This window comes from Stegodyphus dumicola, chromosome 1 (assembly GCF_044657685.1).
Source record: "Stegodyphus dumicola isolate Sdum_Otavi_A_Nest chromosome 1, ASM4465768v1".
NCBI lineage: Eukaryota > Metazoa > Arthropoda > Arachnida > Araneae > Eresidae > Stegodyphus > Stegodyphus dumicola.
This window is the reverse complement of record NC_140768.1, coordinates 185,192,907-185,214,076: the sequence shown is the minus strand read 5'-3', so window position 1 is coordinate 185,214,076 and position 21,170 is coordinate 185,192,907. Positions and strand designations below refer to the sequence as shown.

Below are 21,170 nucleotides of genomic sequence, written 5' to 3'. Positions count from 1 at the left end.
AGAAAACAAGTAAAAGATAATTTGCAGAAATACATTAAGCTTACAATGGGATCATTGAACAAATATTTGCAGTGTAGCTCGAGTATAATTAAATATTTTTGTAAGGAAGGTCTTTAACAATTGCTCAGTGAAGGAAGATATACTGAAAAGCAATGTATGTGGAATGGCTATTAAAAACCATATAACTGAAATTAATCTTCCACTTCTAAAGATATCTAAAACAACATACAGTACCTCTGCCATGATTGATTCTGCTTATGGTTTCATCACATTATCTAAGAATGATGTGTTTCCAAACTCTTTTAACTACCGCTGCATCATTATCAGCTCACATTATATATAAACGTTTTACATTAAGAACATGTGATGAATGCAGTTTCAAATATTGTACATTTTGTGCCAGAACACTTCATAATAGATTGTTCAAAGTACTGAGCGATGAAATTGATGCTGAGTATGGAATTTTAATGTTACATTCTGAAATTTAAATGACTTAGTAGGGCTTATGAAATTCAAGAGAAGTTCTAAAATGATTTTTAGAGCTGCTTCCAGAGATAAAACAATTTTTATAATCCAGAAACGAAACTTGCAAATTTATTATCTGATTTAGCCTTTCTTGTAGACAAAACCAAAAGGAACAAACTACATCTTAAACTTCAGGGTAAAGAAAGACTATTACTGAATTAATGGAAAGTATAAATGCATGTAAATCAAAATTAAATTTGTGGAAAATATATGGTGTTTTCCACAGATGAGGGGAATGTAACGTTTAGATCTACAAATTTAAAGAACTGCATCAAGAAATATAAGAAAATTGAAACAATTAATATTCTGAAAACATTTTGAGCTTAAAAAAGATTTCCAAATTAAATTTTCTAATTTTCATAAAATTCAGCTCATTGATTCATTTCAAATCCATTTGTTGATATTAATATTTCCAAAATATCACAGTAGATTGCAAATATGTTAAATAAAAAATATTTTGATATCAAAATGGAAATAATTGATTTTCATTCTGATCTACAATTAAAAACAAGAATATCACAAACAGGCTATTGGATACTTATAGATGAGAAAAAATACCCTTACTTAAAAGAAACATTTTAAAGGTGTTAAACTCCTGCTTTGGATCAGTTTATCAGTGTGAAAGTGGTTTTTCAGCTATGAACTTCTTAAAATCAAAGATCAGGTTCAGGATAACAAATAAACACCCAAATGATTGCATGAATTTAACCATAGTTCAGTACAGCATTGCACTAGAGCACAGTAAACTCGCAGAAGATAAATAGTGTCAGATTTCACATTAAAATATGCTTTTCTTGCATTTAGTTTCCACCTTATTGGACTTGTAATAAATATTGCACTTTTTTTAACATATTATACCACACATTTTTATAAAAAACCCTTTGAGGATGGCATGTATATGTGTATTATACATGTTTCTAATTGAGTTAATAAAAGTACAATATAAAATTGAGGCTCAAGAAATTTTTTTGAATTCTAAATTGGCTCATTTCAAATTAGAGTTTGGGCGCCACTGAAATAAAACATACAGTTTTGACATGCTCTCATTTCTATTATTAATTCAAATACCAATAATACTGATCTGTTGTAAGTTTTAATGTTCAAATTTTATAATCTATGTTTATGATAATAATTTAACATAGAAACCTTTTTTTCCCCTTCAAATTATTTGCTAGAAGAAGAAGCTGAACCAATTCTTGAAGAAAGTATTGCCGTTGAAATGATAGGTGGAGAATCTGAAATGGTAATTTTTTTCATGTTATGATTGTATAATTTTAAAAATAATGCATCTGAGTATTTTCATTTTCTTTTTGATGTTGTAATGCTCATAACCCTGCAGAAGGCGCACACCTAACATTGACGTTGGAGATTCGGCGAGGTGACTGCGTCTCCCCAATCAGTTTCATTAGGAAAATGTGTTATATATTTTATAGAAACCATTTGATTATAAACAATAATTGCAATATTTTCATTTAGAAACTATACTTCTTTACTTAAAAAAAACTTATTTCAATATATTTAATATTATAATATTTAAGAAAAAATTCCATTCAAAATAAGTATATGCCTAAACAGAGTCAGAAGCTAACATACACTTCTGGCAAACATAGGAAGAATGAGTTTTATATGAAAAATTATCACATATTTTGCAAGAAATTGTAGTTTTATTGTCTTGGACACATAGCACGTCGGCCTTTGTCGAGTTTTGGTTTCTTTGATGGGCATTCTTCTGATACACTAGAGTCGCATTATTGATGCTTTCAGGAAGCACTTTAGGAAGCATTGACATATTTTTTCTTATCTCTATGTAAGGCGCTGTATAAGAGATATAGCCAAATTTTTTAGGAATTGTCTACTATTTTGATATTGTATGGGAGGGGTCTTAGTTTAGAATAAGGCAACTCGGGTATTTATTGCAGTGACGTTCAACACAGTAAAATACAACCATCGGCCATCTGTTGGTTTTTCAAGCTGTTGAATATAATGATAACATTTCATCAACTTCGTCTACACCACCTTTTGTTGCATTATAAAAGAAAATTATTTCTGGTTTCTTCATATCATCACTTTCATCAATGGCGTCATCGCAATGCATTGTAGATAACAAAACTACACATTTTGATTTTTAGGCATATACGATACTAGTGTCGCGTTCTTTTAGAACCCAAATATAGAAGAATAAACGTTCTTAGTTTTTGTTTCGATGAAGTGGGTGGGAATTTCAGCCTTGTGTCTGTTCAGGGTTCCTTTAATAGTTAACTTCTTTGATAAAAGTTCTTTTACTAGAGAATACTTTGTATACCAATTATCCATTGTTACATTTCTGCCCAAACAAAGGAGTGCACAGGCGTTTTGTAATTTCAAATGGTGAATTTTCAACTCTAAAAGGACCTTCCAACTGTTGTCCTGCATATATCTCCATCTTATAATTGCAGAAAGTTCTTGAATCTACTAAGGCAAATATTTTGATTTCATACTTCGCTGGGTTTGTTGGGTATATATTGACGAAAGGAACATCGCCCTCAAAATTTCTCTAATTTTTCTTTGATAGTAAAATGTCATTCTAGCAAATGACTTACTTGTAAAGTTAGCAATATGCCTTTTAATATCACAGCCACTAAACAACTCCCCTTTCGAAAAACTTATAATTGCATTTATCTAATCACTTGTAACACATGAAATCTTAAATATGTTGGACAAACCAAAAATAGTCTTAATATTAGAATTAACAACCACAGAGCACACATTAAAAAATTTGCAACTACCAGTTTTAACACACTTAATACAGCTGAATTAGAACATTTTCAAATACATGATTTCAAAAAAATTAATATTCAAATTTTGGACATTGTGCCTGGATACAAAGTTAGATTATTTCAAGAGACACTCTATATGCTTAAATTCAAAACACTTTACCCTTATGGACTCAATACATTCAACCAACATATTAAATTAAATTCTGAAATTCCAACTTACAGCCATTTTAAACTATTCAGTAAAAAAACATTACGAGGAACCAGAGCAGGTAATAAACAAAAAAATAAACTTCTTTCAACAATAGATACAAAAAAGTTAAACGATAATATTAATAATTACTTTCTTACTGAAAATTTCACTAAAAATATAATTACTTGGTTGCATACTTGTAAGCACAATTTCTTAAAATTACTTATAAAATTTGTAAAACAGCATTTTACAGGGCACAATATTATCAAAGACCTTATTATTGACTTTTGCAATTATAAGTTCTGTACAAATAACTAATACAATAAATATTACTGCAAAATCAATTTCCTTCATCCTAACTATGATCACATTCAGTTTAGCAAAATTTTCAGAAAAAGTCAACAACTTTTTCCAACTACTACAATACAGATCTCTCCAGCTTTCAAGTATCAAATACCTCTTAGTAAATTGCTAATTAACCACCATGAATTAGCTTCTACAGCCCATTGATACTGCAAAGAGCTTCAATACAAAGATTTCATAGATAAATTTCATCAACATATTATTACAGGCAATTTAGCAATAGTTCAAAACCTACATTTAAGAATTTTAATGGAAAAAGGTACCAAATTTAGACCAGTTCTAAAAATTAACAAACATCACAGTTTTGAAAGTTTCGTAAAAAATATAGACGAATTTATAGTTAAAACTAGTTTCAAATTAAATATTCCAAATTCTACCTTTTATGGCTTGGAAACATGCAATATTAGAAGAATTCAAACAAAGAATTCGAAGAATTGAATTTAATAGCAATTTACAGTGGAATATTCTCATTCCTCTTTTACAGGATTTAAAACAAAAGTTCATAATCACCAAAATTGTCAAAGCCAGTAATAATTTTAGCATAATATGAAAATTTTTTATGTCTCATTAATTAATACTGAACTAAATAATGCCATTACTTACAAACTCACCAATACACAAGAAAATGTTATTGCAAAAAAGCTAAAAGCATTTCATAAGAAACTGCAAATTTCACAACCATCTAGCTAGTAGATTAGCAAATCTATATGCTCTCCCAAAATTTCATAAATCGCCACTCAAATTTAGATTTATTGCTAATGGTAGAAATAATTATAAAAAGAATATAGATTACATATTTGCAATTATACTTAAAAAATCTGTAATTTAATCCAACAACTCATTAACAAACAACACAATTATGGTTGGATTATTTATAATAATGCACCAGTTCTCAGCAGTTTTAAAAGTTTTAACAATCAAGAACGTTAGCTGCTATGACTTTGAAAACCTTTATACTTCTCTACCAATAGAATAAATTTTTACTAGTTTAATGCAACTCCCACAACTTTTTCCTGACATACTTGACATCCTTTGTATTGAAAAATGGAATACTTATCTGAATTGTGCATTATTTAATAACTACATTAAATTCAATAATAAGATCTTTCAGCAAGTTAGAGGAATTCCTATGGGAGAAAACAGTTCTACACAAATTTGTAACATATTTCTTTTTACTTTTGAATATAAATTCCAACTAAGTTTAAATAAAAATGAATTAAAGCTATTTGCTCATATTTTTAGATACATAGATGATATTATAACTTTCAATAATAATTCTACTTTTGAGCAATTCAAAATTTACCCAAATAGTTTAACACTTAATAAAAATGAATACGAATCAAGATACTATTGAATACCTAGCCCTGCAAATTATTAAACACAGGAAAATTAAATTATATGATAAAAGAAGGAATTTCCATTTTCATACTATTAAACTAATTAATTGGAACTCTAATATCTCTAGAAAAGTAATAGAAAACATGTTTCATAGCCAAATTATCGGAATAAAAAATATATGTACTGAAATAGACGATTTAAAGGAAGAAATAATAAAGCTAATTAATGTTCAAGTTGATAACCAAGTACCACCAAAATTTATTAATTTATATATTAAAAAGGCAGGCATTAACTTTACTTTATAATTTTTTGGCTCTTTTTGATATGATAACATTACCTTAAACCTTAGCTGGAGGGTAATGAAGGATATAGAAGAGTAAAGAAATTATCTTGTAAATTTTTATTGTAAATAAATTTGTAAATATGTATATTAATCAATACTGGATTCTTTCCTTTTACTAAAGGGCCAACTCTTTTCAAAAGTCTCAATTATAGCCAGAATTGAGTGAAGATTTTAATCTTCTTCTTCTAATTTTCCCATACTTTAGCCAGTATTTAGTTAAGTTTTGATATACCAGTTGAAATCAAGTTCATTAAACTTTCAATATTTTCTTTCATTATATATAACTTTTAATTAACTTCTTTAAGGAATTTTTGGGAAATTTCTGGGAACTTTTTAGAGGTTTTTTAAGGACATCGTTTCAAAAAAATTTTGGAATATTTTTAGACATTTTAAATTTTACTTTAAAACTTAAATTTTAAAACATTTCAGTTTTACTTAATTACTTTAATTATTTACAATTTTCACAATAATAATAATAATAATAATAATTTCACTTCACATTATTTGCAATATTTATACAATTTTTCAACAGAACCCACATTTTACATTACAAACAGTTTACATTTATTAATTCACAATACCACTTAACTCTATTTTACTTCAAGCAAACTTACATCTCTTGATTGGCTCAGCTACTTAACTCTCTAAATAATTGATCATTAAAATTAAAACTTTAATTACATACATTTAGGATTTTTAATTTAATTTTTTCTAGATTTATTTTTATATATTTTTATATTAATGTTTGCAAAAAATTTTAATATAACAAAGATAGCAGCTTGGCACTCAACTTTACCTACATTCTCGCCATCTATATAATTATTTAAAGAACACACTTACTTCTCTTTAAAAACACTTTTGCAGACTCCCAACGCTCATATAGTAGGTAAGTTAGAATTAAAACTTACTATTTACTTGCTTTAAGTATTTCTTAAAATTTTTTATGTAGTATTTATTTTCTAGATATGAAATTATATTTTTAAGTATATATTTGTTTTTTAAAAAATTGTGAATTAGTTCTTTTTGTTTCTTATTGCTTTATATGGATTATACTAGTTCTTTTTTAGTTTCTTTTTATTGATATGCATATTCGTGTCGGGGAGGTTTTTGTAGACAAGGGTTTCTAAAATACTTGGTTTCTAGATTATTTTTTATTTAAAAATGAATTTTTTTAAAAAAGTTTAATTTAATACTTGACTTTACTTGCTTGTTTCTCAAAAGACTTCATTAGCATTTTTCTTTTAGAACTTTAATTCTTAGATGCTAATTTATAAGGGTACCACTTTATTGGTATTTCTTTTTGGACACTTTTTACTTTTGGTTTTGACTTTTACCCTTGCCTGCATGAATGACGAAACACGAATTGAATGATTGGAGAGTTAGGTTTGGAGGCAACTCCCCCTTGATAAGTCTGTCTCCTGCCTGCTCAACAGCCATTCACTTATGCATTTAAAAAAAAATTGTTTAGATTAATTTTAATTTGCTAAATTAGTGAATTTATTTTCATGGATTGGTTCTGCACTTGATTTGCTTATACTTCTGAATTCAAATGATATTGTAGATTAGTTCGAGAATTAAATCTTTTATATGTTTGCACATTTTTCTAATTTTTTTTAAAATTATTTTGGCTTTAAATTTGCCTTTTTTTATATATATATTGGCTTTAAATTTGCTTTTTTACATTTATATATATTTGTTAAAATTTAAATTTGTTTAAATTTAAATATTCACCAATAAGGTATATCTTTTGGCAATTTTCATTGAAATCAGTAAAAAGTTTCTTGCAGCCACCAGTTTGTCCAATTTTTTCCGAGCTTCACAATTGGTCACATTGTCTAACCGTAGACACCTGAGAAGAAAATTAAATATTTTATATGACATTGTGTTCCGTAAAATTTCAATGCCTGATCCATCAGTAGCCCACACATCTTGCGTATTTGTATGTGACGATTTATGCAAGCCGCACAGATGTAAAAGCCCAAAAAGTGCTCTAATTTCCACATCACTTGTTGTTTTGGCATCCAGATCTCTGATGTTTACTGATATATTTTTTTTAGTATAAATGTTTGTACACTCTACAATGGATCGCATCATTTAGCATGGAAAAACAATTCCCAACTTTCTAAAGGCTCCGCTATATTGTGTCCAGTTCCTTTTAATCCTGGTAAATGAGTTATTATAATTTGAGATGATGTTTTCACTTTTTGATTTGGTTTTCCCTTCTGCCAAACTCTTATTTTTGCTAATAAAAATACTTTTTACTAAATCAGGATTTCCGTCGTCTTTATATCATTCTGCTCAAATTCACTTTTGCTGTCGTGAGAACTGTATATTTCTTCATCAGGTTCATTTTCACTATCTTGATCAATTTCTTCTTCAGAAGACTCAACTTCATCTATCTCTTTTTCATATTCGGTAAATTTACGTTTGTAAGCCATTATCTATCAAATAATCCAACAAAACAACAACGGCAACACTCGAGAGCACGAAGCTAAACTGCTACTAATGAAAAATTCCGAAGCGGTAATGGTCGCATGGGGTGACCGAGTCACTCCATTCTTTCATGGATTCCAAGAAACGATTGTTTCTCTCGCAGAAAAGAAAAACAAGGAAAAATAACAATACACATTCCAAGGGGAGTATTAAGCAGGGGGATGATACATTAAAATGAAATATTTCTGGTTAGGATTGTTGATTTTTGATGCATGGGGTGACTCTGTTCCCCGCATTCCATCTCTCGGGTTAAAAATGATCTCCTCCCGGGTTAAAAACCTCTGACTTCTCCCGGGTTAAAAATTATCTTTTCCTTTCATCTTGTAACATGCTTCAAATTTTATTACTTCAAATTTTAGACTGAGGTACGATTTTTAAAATTAAAAAATTAATAATAAAAATAAAAATGATTTTATAATAAGTATTGTAAAATAAGAAACATTTTCTTATTCTATTTATCGATTTTTCCGGATTATAAATCGTCCATTCATATATAAGATGTTAACGTATTTGCTTTGAATTTAAACTGCACGTAATTTTACTATTTAAAAATTTGAAGTGCAGTTTAAATTTGAATTAATGTGGTAATTATTAGCTCAAAGGGCATTAGCCCAGAAGGGCTATTAATTTTGTTTTGGCATGTTACTTTGAAAACTTTAAATGTGGTTTCACTTTTCAAATTGTTGCCACCAAATATTAAAGTCCTGTGTTATATTTAAAGAAATTAAATAAAGGAGAATCTGCATAAATGTGTGTTTGTTTCTCCCTTTGGGATAAAACAATGGTACCTAGAGCCATCAAACTTTGAATAACGTAATCGTCCACCGAATATGGGCATCTGGAAGCCCTAATTTGGAATTTGAAATTTGTTTTATTATTGATTTCATATTTTGTAATACTTCAACAAATTTTTTAATAACAAACTCAATAATTTCAAAGCGAACAATGGCAAAACTGAACAAAAAGAACATTTTTATCTCCAGCGCGTGATACTGTGTATTGGAAATTCTAAAGATATGCTCATTTTAAAATTATTTTGCAATATTGTTGTTGAATTGAATTTTATGGTTTAAGTGCAAAGAACATTTAATAAATAAAGGTAATATACAAAAGGTTAAAAAAAAGTCTCTCTAGGCATAATGTAAAATTTGAAAGTTTTCAGTTTTTTTTTTCCAATTATGTAGCATGTTTCAATGTTTTAATAGGAAAGGGAAAGAGCTGCTGAAAGCTACAGTAGGGAGGCTATAGAACCTTCTGTGTCTGGATTACCTTCTTTATTAAAAGGTAAAATGTAATTCATTGAAAGATAATATGTGGTAAAAGTAATTCTGAATTTTGCTGAGGAAAGGATAATTATATTTTTAATATTTCATTTTTCACTTATAGGTCCTGAGGGAATAAGTGCTGCATCATACCTGTAAGTTTTAATGTACTGTGTGTATTCTGTGACATGTGTATTGGTATTTATTTTGGTACTTCCTTACTATTTTGGCCTGTATTCTTTAAATGCCAAAATAATACCAAGATTATCTTGAAATTCATGTTTAACTCAGTTACACTATTTGACTGACATGATTGCTTTTAATATGGCATCAACAATTTTGCTTATACAGTCAGTCAAAAGTCGTTAATCCAGACTCGTCGTGACTTCGGCGATTACGGATTATCGATTTTTCCGGATTATAGATCATCAGTTTAAATCTGGTAAGATGGCATGCAGAAATTACAAAATTAAAAATATGAAACCGTAATTTATGAAATAAAGAACAATTATGATCTAAAGGGTATCAAAATTTACAAAAAGAAAAAGCTTAATATTTATTTGTTTACTTTATTAAACATTTCTTTCAATGCAAGTTGTTTAAGTTGCTTTGCTTCATGTGATAATACTTTCTCTTTAATTCTATTAAACAGACATGATTTCTTGTTTAGTTACAAAGTTCCGCTGTTCAAGTCCTATAATTGCTGTGTCGAGAATACCGACTAATTTGTCAATCGAAATTTTTTCGTTTTCAATAACCTCTGTTACTTTCTTCACTATCGGAAGTGAATTATAATGACGAGGAATTTGATTTAAATCATATCAAAGATGGAGTACATCGAGATGAAATACTACATTTAGTAAGGAATTATAAGCCAAATAAAATAAAAATATCTGCCCTGAAGATAAGGATAGTGCTGACAGATCAACTTCCAATTCATTGTGCACCGCTGCATTAAAGATAAACAAAATTTAGATAAACAAACATTAAAGTTTAGATAAACAAAGGATATGCCTTTATCCATTTTTTGCAGCAATTCCACTTTTTGTTTAATAGACTTCGAAACATACTTTCGCTTTGTAGATCCTTTACATATTAGTAAATATATATCAGAAATTCTATTTGACATAATCGAAAGTTCAAGCTTACTTTTATAAAATTGCTCTAACAGTCTGCAAAAAATAATAAGCCGAATCCAATTTCAAGATTAAGGAACAATGCAATCTGCAACATTAACTGAATTAGATAATTTTAGCTTAGCTTATACCGCCAGTTATACATTAAACGCGCATTCGTAAACGATTTTGCGCACATGCATATTCACAGCCGTAAACGTCTTACGTGCATGCATCAAAGCGACGCATGCGCAGAAAGTTTGTAGCTTTGAGGTCCGGATTATGGGTGTCCGAATTAACGACTTTTGACTGTACTAAGGACTTTCACCACATGAACTTATCAAGTTAAGACTCATAAAGATGGCAAACTGTGTCTCATTAATTTTTATTACACCATGTAGTCATTGGATCAACAAAATAAAATTTATGGTCCACAGTAAAATATCTCTAACTTGCTTCTCCCAGTTTCTCTCTCTTATATGCTCATGAACAGTCCGAATAAATCATCAATCGCTCGTGTAGATGGTCGATGACTTTTGCCGTGAGTGCAGTTGCCTCTCTGTTCAGAACCAGAGCAAGAAAAAATTTAGCAGTTTCTCAGCATGACTTGCCAAATATACAGCACTGTGAGAGAACCCTCCTAGCTTTGTTTCTTCCTTGTATCAAAAAAGTTTCATTAATATCCATATTTTTTTTGCCCATTTCACTTATATGGTTGCTGACACTATTAATTTTTCGGTTATCAGTTTATAGGGAATACACCTTTCACATAAAACTGTTCCAGTCAATAGTTGTATTTTTTAGAGGCTGAGTTGCTTCTTATATCATTTTATTGATGTCTGTTCCTTGGCTTAGCAATAAATAAATCATTGTTTTGTTTGGAACGGTGTTCTGAAACCACTGAATCAGTTATCAAATGTATGCTTTTCCTTTATATTGCACCTCCAATTGATGTGGAATTTTACTAATGGTCATTTTAGCATATTTGAATGTGAGGTAATATGTGTCTTTCATTTGATGGAGTATTTTTTGCTGCAAGGAGTATCAATAGAAATTGCAACATACCGTCAGATTTTGAAGAACTTTCACTGTGCAGTCTAGAAAAAATGCTGTAGCATGCTGTTTGCTAGAGTTTTGTTGCTTCTTGACAATGTGAGGCCCGACACTGCTTAAATGCAAGCTGTAGGTGTATCTTTTGGCTAGCAATAATTTGATTACCTCATCTCTTGCACGGGTCAAACTGAGATTGAAACTTCCCCCCTCCCCATTTGAAGAAGTTTTTCATCAGCAAATACATCAAAACCAATGAAGAATGAGAAAAATGGCTCAAAAAGGATTTTCTCCCCAAATAGCACATTCTTGCAATACAGGTCTATAAAAATTTTCTCATACTAAATAAAATGTTTCAACAATAATGGAAATTGTATGGGATAATAATTGAAGGTATGTTGAATCCGAGGGGCAAAAAAGTATGCAATATGCTTAGTGGTCTATATTTTATTGTCAAATGGTCCTTATTTAAACAATGAAATGAACAACAAACTTTACTTGGCCTAAAAAGAATAACTAGTTAATGAGATAATTGGAGTTCTGAATTTATTTACAAGAAAACTGGATGTCTCTGAATTTTTTGGACAGTTATATGCAGAAATTTTCCCCTTCTGGAAGGAAGCCCTTTGAAATTTGTTACTCTCAAGTTGCCATTTTTTTTCTTATTGTAGCCAAAAATAATAGCAAAATCAAAATTCAGATTCCTATTTTTCTCTAACTTCTAGAAAGTTTGTATGTTATTTATATAAATTCATATAGCTTCATCATAAAATGTACTTTTCATCAACTTTGCCTCTTACTTATCTATAACCACGATAAGTAATGTCATAACCAAGAAGAAGAAGCAAGAAACAATTTACTTTTCTTGATACTACTGGTGAAGGTAACATAATACTTAATAATCTTTGCTTTGGTAACATAGGTGAGACGTAATACTATTTGCTTTGTGATGCTTTATTTTTTATACAGAATTTCATTTAATTAAAAGAAAATAATGAACAAATTTCTCTAGAGTTATGTTAAAGTTAGATAACATAAAATTAAACATATAAACATTAAATGAGTGAACTTCATCAGTTTATTGCTTCTTCTTCTTCTTCTTCTTCTTCTTTTTTTTTTTTTTTTTTTTTTTTTTTTTTTGCCTCCCAGACTTAAACTTGAATATGAAATCTATATCATTTAGTAAACAGAAAAGCAGAGAGTGCAATATTTTTCATAATGCTTTTTAAAAATTGTTAATGTTTATGCATCTCTCCAAATTTAGCTTTCGTATATATGCAGCTAATTCTAGATACAGAAAAGCAAGGATTTTTGTAGAAGAGAGAGTGAGCTGATTCAAGCAGATAAGGGCAGATGTGTTTGGATTGGCATTAATCTCGTCGAATATCAATGCAAGGACAAAATTCGGAACTGGATTGTCTTTTGTGATGAAAAGTGGATTTACTTCAACAATACAGGCTGAAAACGGGGTTGGTCTGTGCCCCGTGGGCCCACCTTCAGCTTTGCAAAGTTCAATTTGACTGAAAAAAAGATCTTACTTTGTATCTGGTGGAATTGTCATAGTATTATCCACAAAGAGTATCTGGAAAAAGATAAAACCCTCGACAGTAAGGTGTACAGCGAGATGCTTGTTTGTGTTGATGCTACTTTCAAGGAAAAGCATTGAACTGAGTTCCAGTGCAAAAAGGTAATGTTCCATCAAGATAATGCAAGGCCACATGTGTGGGCATTCACCGATTGGACTCTTTACAGACTTGAATGGGATCTTTTTCCACACTCACCATGTAGCCCTGACATCGCTCCTTCGGATTTCTACCTTTTTTCGCACCTGCAGTTACATCTTGCTGGTGCTATCTTCCATTTTGCACAGGACGCCTGAAACGAGGTTGATCTGTTTTTGGTCTCATGGCCTCCAAGTTTCTTGGCCAAAGGTTTTGAAAAACTACCAAAACTTTGGCAGAAATTCAAAGATTTGGGTGGTGACCCACACGATTTTTGGGTGGCTACCTGCACTAAAGGAACTACTTTCACATTTTTTCTTCTAACTTTTTTAAGAACATTTTTTGACAGAACATTTTTGTTACGACTCGATATATATATATATATACAATGCATTTAAAACAAATCTCTCCCAACTTTATCTCCTTGACTATTGATTCAGAAAGATTCCCCCAAAAGGTTTCAGAATTATAGGAGAAGGGTGTTAATTATTTGGACAGGGATTGTTCTATTAAATAAATTATGCATCTGCATTACTAAATATTTCCTTTTAGCTTAAAAAAGGTAAAGCGGACTGATGGACAAAGTGTTTAGTTACAAATTCAAGAATGAAAGTAAATTGACTCCTTCAGAATTCATTTAAGAACTCTTCTTCCATTTCTCTCATAAAAATTGAGCAAAAACATATCAATTTAATGAATATTTTATTGCATTTTAACAAACTATCAAAATTTTTGCATTTTAAAATTTTAAGCAATTTTTTTTTTTTTTTTTTTTTTTTTTTTTTTTTTTTTTAATGAACCAATTTGGGTATCATTTTTAAGCTGCACATGAAACTCGGTAGTCATGAAAATGTCGAAATCATCCTCGCTGTACTAACGCAGAAAGTTTTTTCCCACACCATCTTCCGATATGTGCAACTGTATTGTTACCTTATGATTTTGTAATTATTTGATCATATGAAGTGAAGTGTAGGAAGTTATTAGTCTGACAAATATTGAATGGTGTGAAAACAAAATTAAAATTGGGATTTTTATGCTCTTGATATGTTGAGTTTTGTCCAAGATTCATGGAATGATGCAACACCAATCACTTTCAGTACTTAAAGAGGTGGGATTTTTTTATAGGAAGGTGCAAGTGAATGTCTTCTATCCATCATAACAGAGAATTGTGAAGGAAGTATTTTCAAAGAGTGGCCTGTAAATTTCACTGATGTGTCAAGTTTTTAGGTTACGTATTGTATCAACACAGATTTATTTTTTCTGTATAACAACGAGACAGGGAATTGGTATAAATAGTGAGTAAGAAATATAACAAATCAGGCTCACAGATGTTCCTTCTGATCTAGGAATTGAAAAAAAAAATTCTAATGAACTCTGAAGTAAAAAATAGAGTACTTAATGTTTTTTGGAAAAAATTATAAATGAGTAATTAATTTCGAAAACTATAATTTCAAGTGTAAAATCTTCAAACCAAATTCCAACTTTAATATTAAGCTTTTTTTTCTAAATAATAACTTATTAGATAAGATATTTTTTGAATTCCATTGTTATACTTTGTAGAATATCTTTTGTAAATTCAGTCTGTTGAGGTTTTTCTGACTGAGGTGCATACATTAATTTTTATGTTTATATTTGTATATTTTGTATATCTGTTGTGTGGATTTAATGAATTTTTTTATTGGTTCTGATGATTTATTAAATATAGATCAGTTGTAAAATTCAGAAATAACCCATGTCATTTCATTTTTTTTTTCTACAGTGCAAAAGACAGTTCTTCTCTTCCTTCACTTGGAAAGGAATTTCAAAAATATGAGCCTGTGCCTGCTGAAAGTGTTGAATTTCCTACTGATGAAATGCTGGAGAAACTGCGAGAATCTGTTCCACGTAAGAATTTCTTTTTCTTGTTTGTATGTATATATGTGTGGAATGCACCTTTAAAACTTTTACTGACACCTTTTGGATGGAGAACATGAATTTCAGTTTTCTTGAATCCAGTGCTTGCAGACAGAAAAACACAAATATATGTTCTAACAAAACACTGTATCACTTAATTATAATTTCAGAGCAGAGAAGCTTTTCTAATATTTTGTTCAGAACTTATTTGCTGACTAGTATTTTTAACTGTTTTTTCTGTAGTTGATATTGTTGACGCTCATTCAGAAGTGTTCATGATGGCAAGTAGGTGGAAGACCTTTTATATGATTATTGCAAATGAAGATATCAAGAAATTTCTTGTTATTCTAGTTATTGTATTAGAAAACAAAATATCCTTTAAGATATAAATTTTATGCAGCAGAAAACAAGATATATTATGACGTATTTGAGAAAAACTTAAAAAAAATATTTCCCTAATGCCATATAAAAAGAAATATTGGATTGAATAGTGTAAATGAATTTTTGGTGAATTAAACAGAATATGTGGAAACAAAGCTACTTTAAAGTAAAAATTAATGGTAAAAATGGTTAAGGGATATAAAAATTATAGGCTTTCAAACGATTCTTAATTACTGAGCTAATTTCTTGAGTAATAAAAGGCAAAAATTTGATTTAAACTTTATACTGTTATTACAGAGTCAAATTAAAACAAATTGAGTATGCTGTTTTGACCTGCAATCAAACAATTGTATTGATTAATTGCAGACAGATTAACTAGATCCTATCTGAAGAAAAGGCTTTGGTTTATTGCAAAATGCTGGGAAAATTACTATCAGAACTACCAATGTAAAACAAAACTGTTTATAGCAAATATGAAAAGGAAAAAAAACATAGTGAACAATGTCAGTTATCTGGATTTTTTTTTTTTTTTTTTTTTTTTTTTTTTCCTTTGTCTACAAGTGCTTCAATTTAATTGTTCATGGTCCGAAGCCTACAAACATTGTACCCCCCCCTTAAAAAAAGGAAAATGGGGTAAAAAAGGAATAATAAGTAAATAGTAAAAATTTCTAACCAGCTTTTTTATGTGAGTTTGAACTCAAAGACATAGTTCAAGTTCTGTCTTAAATATTCATCTTTACTGCCATTTATAACTTGGTTTCTTTTCCCATTATTTACAGTGTGTGTTCTTTTGCTTGGATTGTTTAATTTATATAACCAAATAAACTTATGTGGCGTTCTGACAGATACTTCAACTTCTATCCATGAGATGGCGCCATGTGTAAAATCCAGTTCTTAATCGGAGCAGCAAAGCGACGTCATTACTCACTCAGACTTCTCGTGAGACAACTGTACGCGACGGTAGCATGAACTGTGTTCCGCGCTCTGCGTTGATCTCTGCAATGTAATTTAAATTGTAATTTAGTACTTAATATATTCTTTTGTTATAGGAGATTGTCTACTCTTATTTTCTTTAATTATATCATGCATTAAGCACACGACCACCAAAAGTGGTGACCTTTTGACTGAGCACGCTACTGACAATGGATTTTCAACGATCCTAAGCCACGTGCATCCAAGGCATTCTGAAGAACTGACTAAAAATAACAATGAATATGGACATTAAACGTATGCTACAACGTTTTCCTTCAATTATTTCTAGAAGTATTGATATATAGTGCTTGTGTTTTTTTCCAAGTCTTGCATATCATCGCAAGGAGCTTCGGCAAATCATCAATGTGATCTGTTCCGTTCCGCTGACTTCGCCAGTCGTGCAATAATTCTTCGATCATTCAACTTTTGTGACAAGTGTGATACAATAGTGATTTTCGCTAAATGTGCTACATCAGTAATTTTTCTGCAATGTGCTACGGCAAAATTCTTCCCTCAGTGTTCGAAAGTAGTGAATGTTTTTCCCATGTGCTACAGGAGTGATTTCCTTTTTCCTTCAAAAGTGTCTCAGCAGTGTGAAGTGGTGATTTTGTGTGTGCGCAATACAAAATGAATGCATCATTTTTTTTTCTCAAATAGGGGTTTCTTTTCAAATGCATTTCGGCAAAATATTATTTGTGTGTGTAATTGCTGACCCTGTCTTATTTGTGTGTGTACCGTTACATAAATTTTTTCTGCATGGTTAAAATATTTATTGTTATCATGGTAAAATATCAATAGTGTGTCCTCATGCTACAATATTTGTGCTGTTAAGTGTTTATTAATTAAAGTGAAAGTTATCTATCAGTATGCCCGACGATATTCCACCAGAGCCACAAATCACACGCGTTGCGGTGAAGGCACCGCCTTTCTGGAAAAATAATCCTTCATTGTGGTTCGCTCAGATCGAAGCACAATTTTCTATCGCTCGTATTAGTGATGATTCTACAAAATTCAACCATGTAGTTGCAGCAATTCAGTCTGATATTCTGAATTCAGTGCATGACTTAATTCTCAAACCACCTGATTGTGATAAATACTCCAAACTGAAACAGCGGCTCATTGAAATCTATTCAGGAAGTGAATCTTCAAAAATACGTACTTTACTACAAGGACTTGAACTTGGAGATCAGCGACCTTCATACTTGCTGTCACGAATGCGTGATGTGGCAGGAAGCCATTTTAGTGACGACTTGTTGAAGTCACTATGGCTTTCGCGTCTCCCTGATAACATACAAATAATTCTTGCTGCTTCCAATGAAGATCTAACCCATTTAGCAGCAATGGCTGACAAAATTAATGAACTTGTTACTCCAGCTTATGTCAGTGCTGCTAATGCTGCACCTTCCAGTTCATCCCTCGAACAACAAGTGGCTAAATTGACCAAAAAAGTATCTGAACTCTCTACAAGTCTTCATGCTCCACGGAGATACAATCGATCAAATCAGAGCCCACGTAATAAATTTCGTGCCCGAAGCAAGACTCGATCTCGTCACAATACTCGAACGCAGTACAAAGAACCCACAGGTGGCATATGTTTTTATCATATGAATTTTGGCACTCAAGCTCGCAAGTGTGCCCCTCCATGCACTTTTGAACAAGCGGGAAACTAAATGGGCGGTCTTCTGCTGGCCAACAGAATGTCCGCCACATCGACAGAATAGTACTGGCTGATCGTTCAACTCAGTTATGTTTTCTAGTAGATACTAGAGCTGACATATCAGTGCTCCCGAGAACTAAAACAAATGCTCACTAACTTAATAAACTTGTACTGTATGCAGCCAATGGTACTCAAATTGCAACTTACGGCACCAAACTATTGACACTTGATTTAAACTTGCGCCGGACTTTCAACTGGCCTTTTATTATTGCGGATGTAACTCAAGCAATTATTGGTGTCGACTTCTTGACACATTTCCACCTTCTTGTGGATGTCAAGAATAATTGCTTAATTGATGCTACAACTCGGCTGACATCACAGGGCCAAGCTTCTCACATATCGAACGTACCTACCAACATAAGTGTTGTATCGGGCAGCACACGGTTTCATCGGTTATTAGCAGAATTCCCTGACATTTTAAACCCATCCAAATCAGGGCAGCATACTCATCAGCCAGAAGTGTATCATCACATTGAAACACATGGCCCACCTGTATTTTCCAAGCCTCGTCGTCTTTCTCCAGAGATGTTAAAAGCTGCTCGCAAAGAATTTGAATTCATGCTAGCACAGGGAACCATTCGCCCATCTAAACGTCCATGGGCCAGTCCACTTCACATGGTTAAAAAGTCTACTGGTGACTGGCGGCCTTGTGGAGATTACCGTCGACTTAATGCCGTCACAGTCCCTGACAGATATCCAGTCCCACATATCCAAGACTGTACCCATCTTTTTCATGGAACAAACATATTTTCTACCCTCGATCTTGCCAGAGCATATCATCAGATCCCAGTGCATGCTGAAGATGTGCCCAAGACCGCAGTGACTACACCATTTAGTCTCTTTGAGTACTTATATATGCCATTTGGCCTTCGCAATGCTGGCCAAACATTTCAGCGTTTCATACACCAAGTACTGTCTGGCCTCAATTTCTGCATCCCATATTTTGATGATATCCTGGTTGCATCTACAGATGCGGAAGAACATTTTCAACATCTGTGTCAGATTTTCACTCGCCTTAAAGATCATGGATTAAAACTAAATCCATCCAAATGTGTACTTGGTCAACCCTCAGTTTCCTTTCTTGGATGTCTTATCACCCAGAATGGAGTCAAACCTTTACCGGAAAGAGTCAAAGCAATTAACGACCTACCTCAGCCCAAAACCATCTCTGAACTGAAGCGTTTTCTAGCAATGTTAAATTTCTACCGATGCTTTCTTCCAAATGCCGCAAAAACACAAGCCTGCCTACGTGAGCTTCTGAAGAATAGAGAAAAAAAAAAAAAAAGATCAACGAACTGTCCCTTGGACTGAATCTGCATCTGCAGCATTCGTGCAATGCAAACACGATCTGGCAAATGCAGCCACACTTTCTTATCACTCACCTAGTGATCAGTTCTCTATAGTGGTAGATGCAACTGACACGGCCATAGGAGCAGTGCTTCAAGCCCATACCACTAAAGGACTTTCCCCAATGGCATTCTTCTCCAGAAAACTTACTACTGCAGAAAGGAAATACAGCACATATGACAGGGAGCTACTTGCTGTGTACTGTGCTGTTAAATACTTCCGGCACAACTTGGAAGGCACGACTTCATCATTTTCACCGATCATCGACCATTAACCTTCGCTTTTAGAAAAAACTCTGACTCATGTTCTCCTCGTCAGCTTCGACATCTGGATTTCATCGCCCAGTTTAGTACAGATATCAGATATGTCTCTGGTACTGATAATTGTGTCGCTGATGCCTTGTCTCGGATAAACAATATCAACCTCACTACCCCAGATTTCTCTGAAATTGCAAAAGCTCAATTGCATGATGAGGAACTCAAGAACCTAATCTCAAATCCACAAACCTCCCTTCAGTTACAACCGCTGCACATTGATCCAACGCTTAAAATTTACTGTGACATAGAGAACAAAAGAATACGTCCCTATATTCCTGTCAATTTTAGACGTGAAGTGTTTAATGCCTTGCACAATTTGGCACATCCTGGAATCCGTGCCGCCAAAAAGCTGATTGCAGACAGATTTGTCTGGCCAGCAATGAATCAAGACATCACAGAATGAACTCGTTCATGTATTAGATGTCAACGGTGTAAAGTATCCCGTCACACTCACAGCCCCATTCAACAATTTAACCTTCCAGCAAGACGCTTTGATCATGTGCACTTAGACTTGGTTGGCCCATTGCCTCCTTCAAATGGTTACACTTACTTCCTCACTTGTATTGATCGGTACACAAGATGGCCTGAAGCCATTCCTATTGAAAATATATCTGCTGAAACTGTAGCTCGAGCATTCATCTCCCAGTGGCTTTCAAGATTTGGCATGCCTACCACCATCACTACTGACCAAGGCCGACAATTTCAATGTCACTTGTTCGCATCCCTCACCTCTCTTCTTGGCATTTGCCATATTCGCACAACACCATACCATCCATCTGGAAATGGGATGGTGGAACGCTTTCACCGATCTCTCAAACAAGGTCTGAAGTGCCACAGTAGCACACACTGGGCGGAAGCCTTACCCCTAGTCTTGCTTGGTCTTCGCACAGCATTCAAAGAAGACATTGGTAGCACTTGTGCTGAAATGTTATATGGTGCAACCCTCCGTCTGCCAGGTGAATTCTTTCACCCAGAATCTACTCCAGTTATCGACCCTCCAACGTTTACGTGAGACCATGAGCAATATCTCGCCAACCCCAGCATCTTCGCATAACCAGCCAAGCTATTTTGTACATCCTGCGCTTGAGACATCTTCGCACGTATTCGTGTGCAACGATGCAATTAAGCCAACTTTAACACCTTCATATGATGGTCCATTCAAAGTTGTCAAACGAACACCGAAACATTTCACCATCATCTGCAATGGTAAACAATCAGTGATTGGAATCGATCGTCTCAAACCAGCATTTCTAATGCGCAAGATCCAACAACTTCCTCATCAACATCACTCCCGGAAGAAAGCTTACATCCCGTTAAAGAGCAACCTAAAACTACCAGATCTGGAAGGAAGGTTAAATTTAACCCAAAGTACTTATAATGTACCGAT

The 21,170-nt window shown here is 32.4% G+C and overlaps 1 protein-coding gene across 3 annotated transcripts in view; it reads left to right on the top strand.

Annotated features, from left to right (window-relative positions):
- LOC118198144 (uncharacterized) overlaps positions 1-21,170 on the top strand; it is a 98,026-nt gene that overhangs the window by 63,984 nt on the left and 12,872 nt on the right. For 2 of the 3 annotated variants that reach the window (XM_035369746.2, XM_085823686.1), the window contains 4 exons: positions 1,701-1,768; positions 9,214-9,292; positions 9,395-9,425; positions 14,916-15,040. In XM_035369746.2, the coding sequence (XP_035225637.1) occupies positions 1,701-1,768; positions 9,214-9,292; positions 9,395-9,425; positions 14,916-15,040 (303 nt within the window). The remainder of the gene's footprint in view (positions 1-1,700; positions 1,769-9,213; positions 9,293-9,394; positions 9,426-14,915; positions 15,041-21,170) is intronic. The other variant, XM_035369747.2, reaches the window with a different exon arrangement.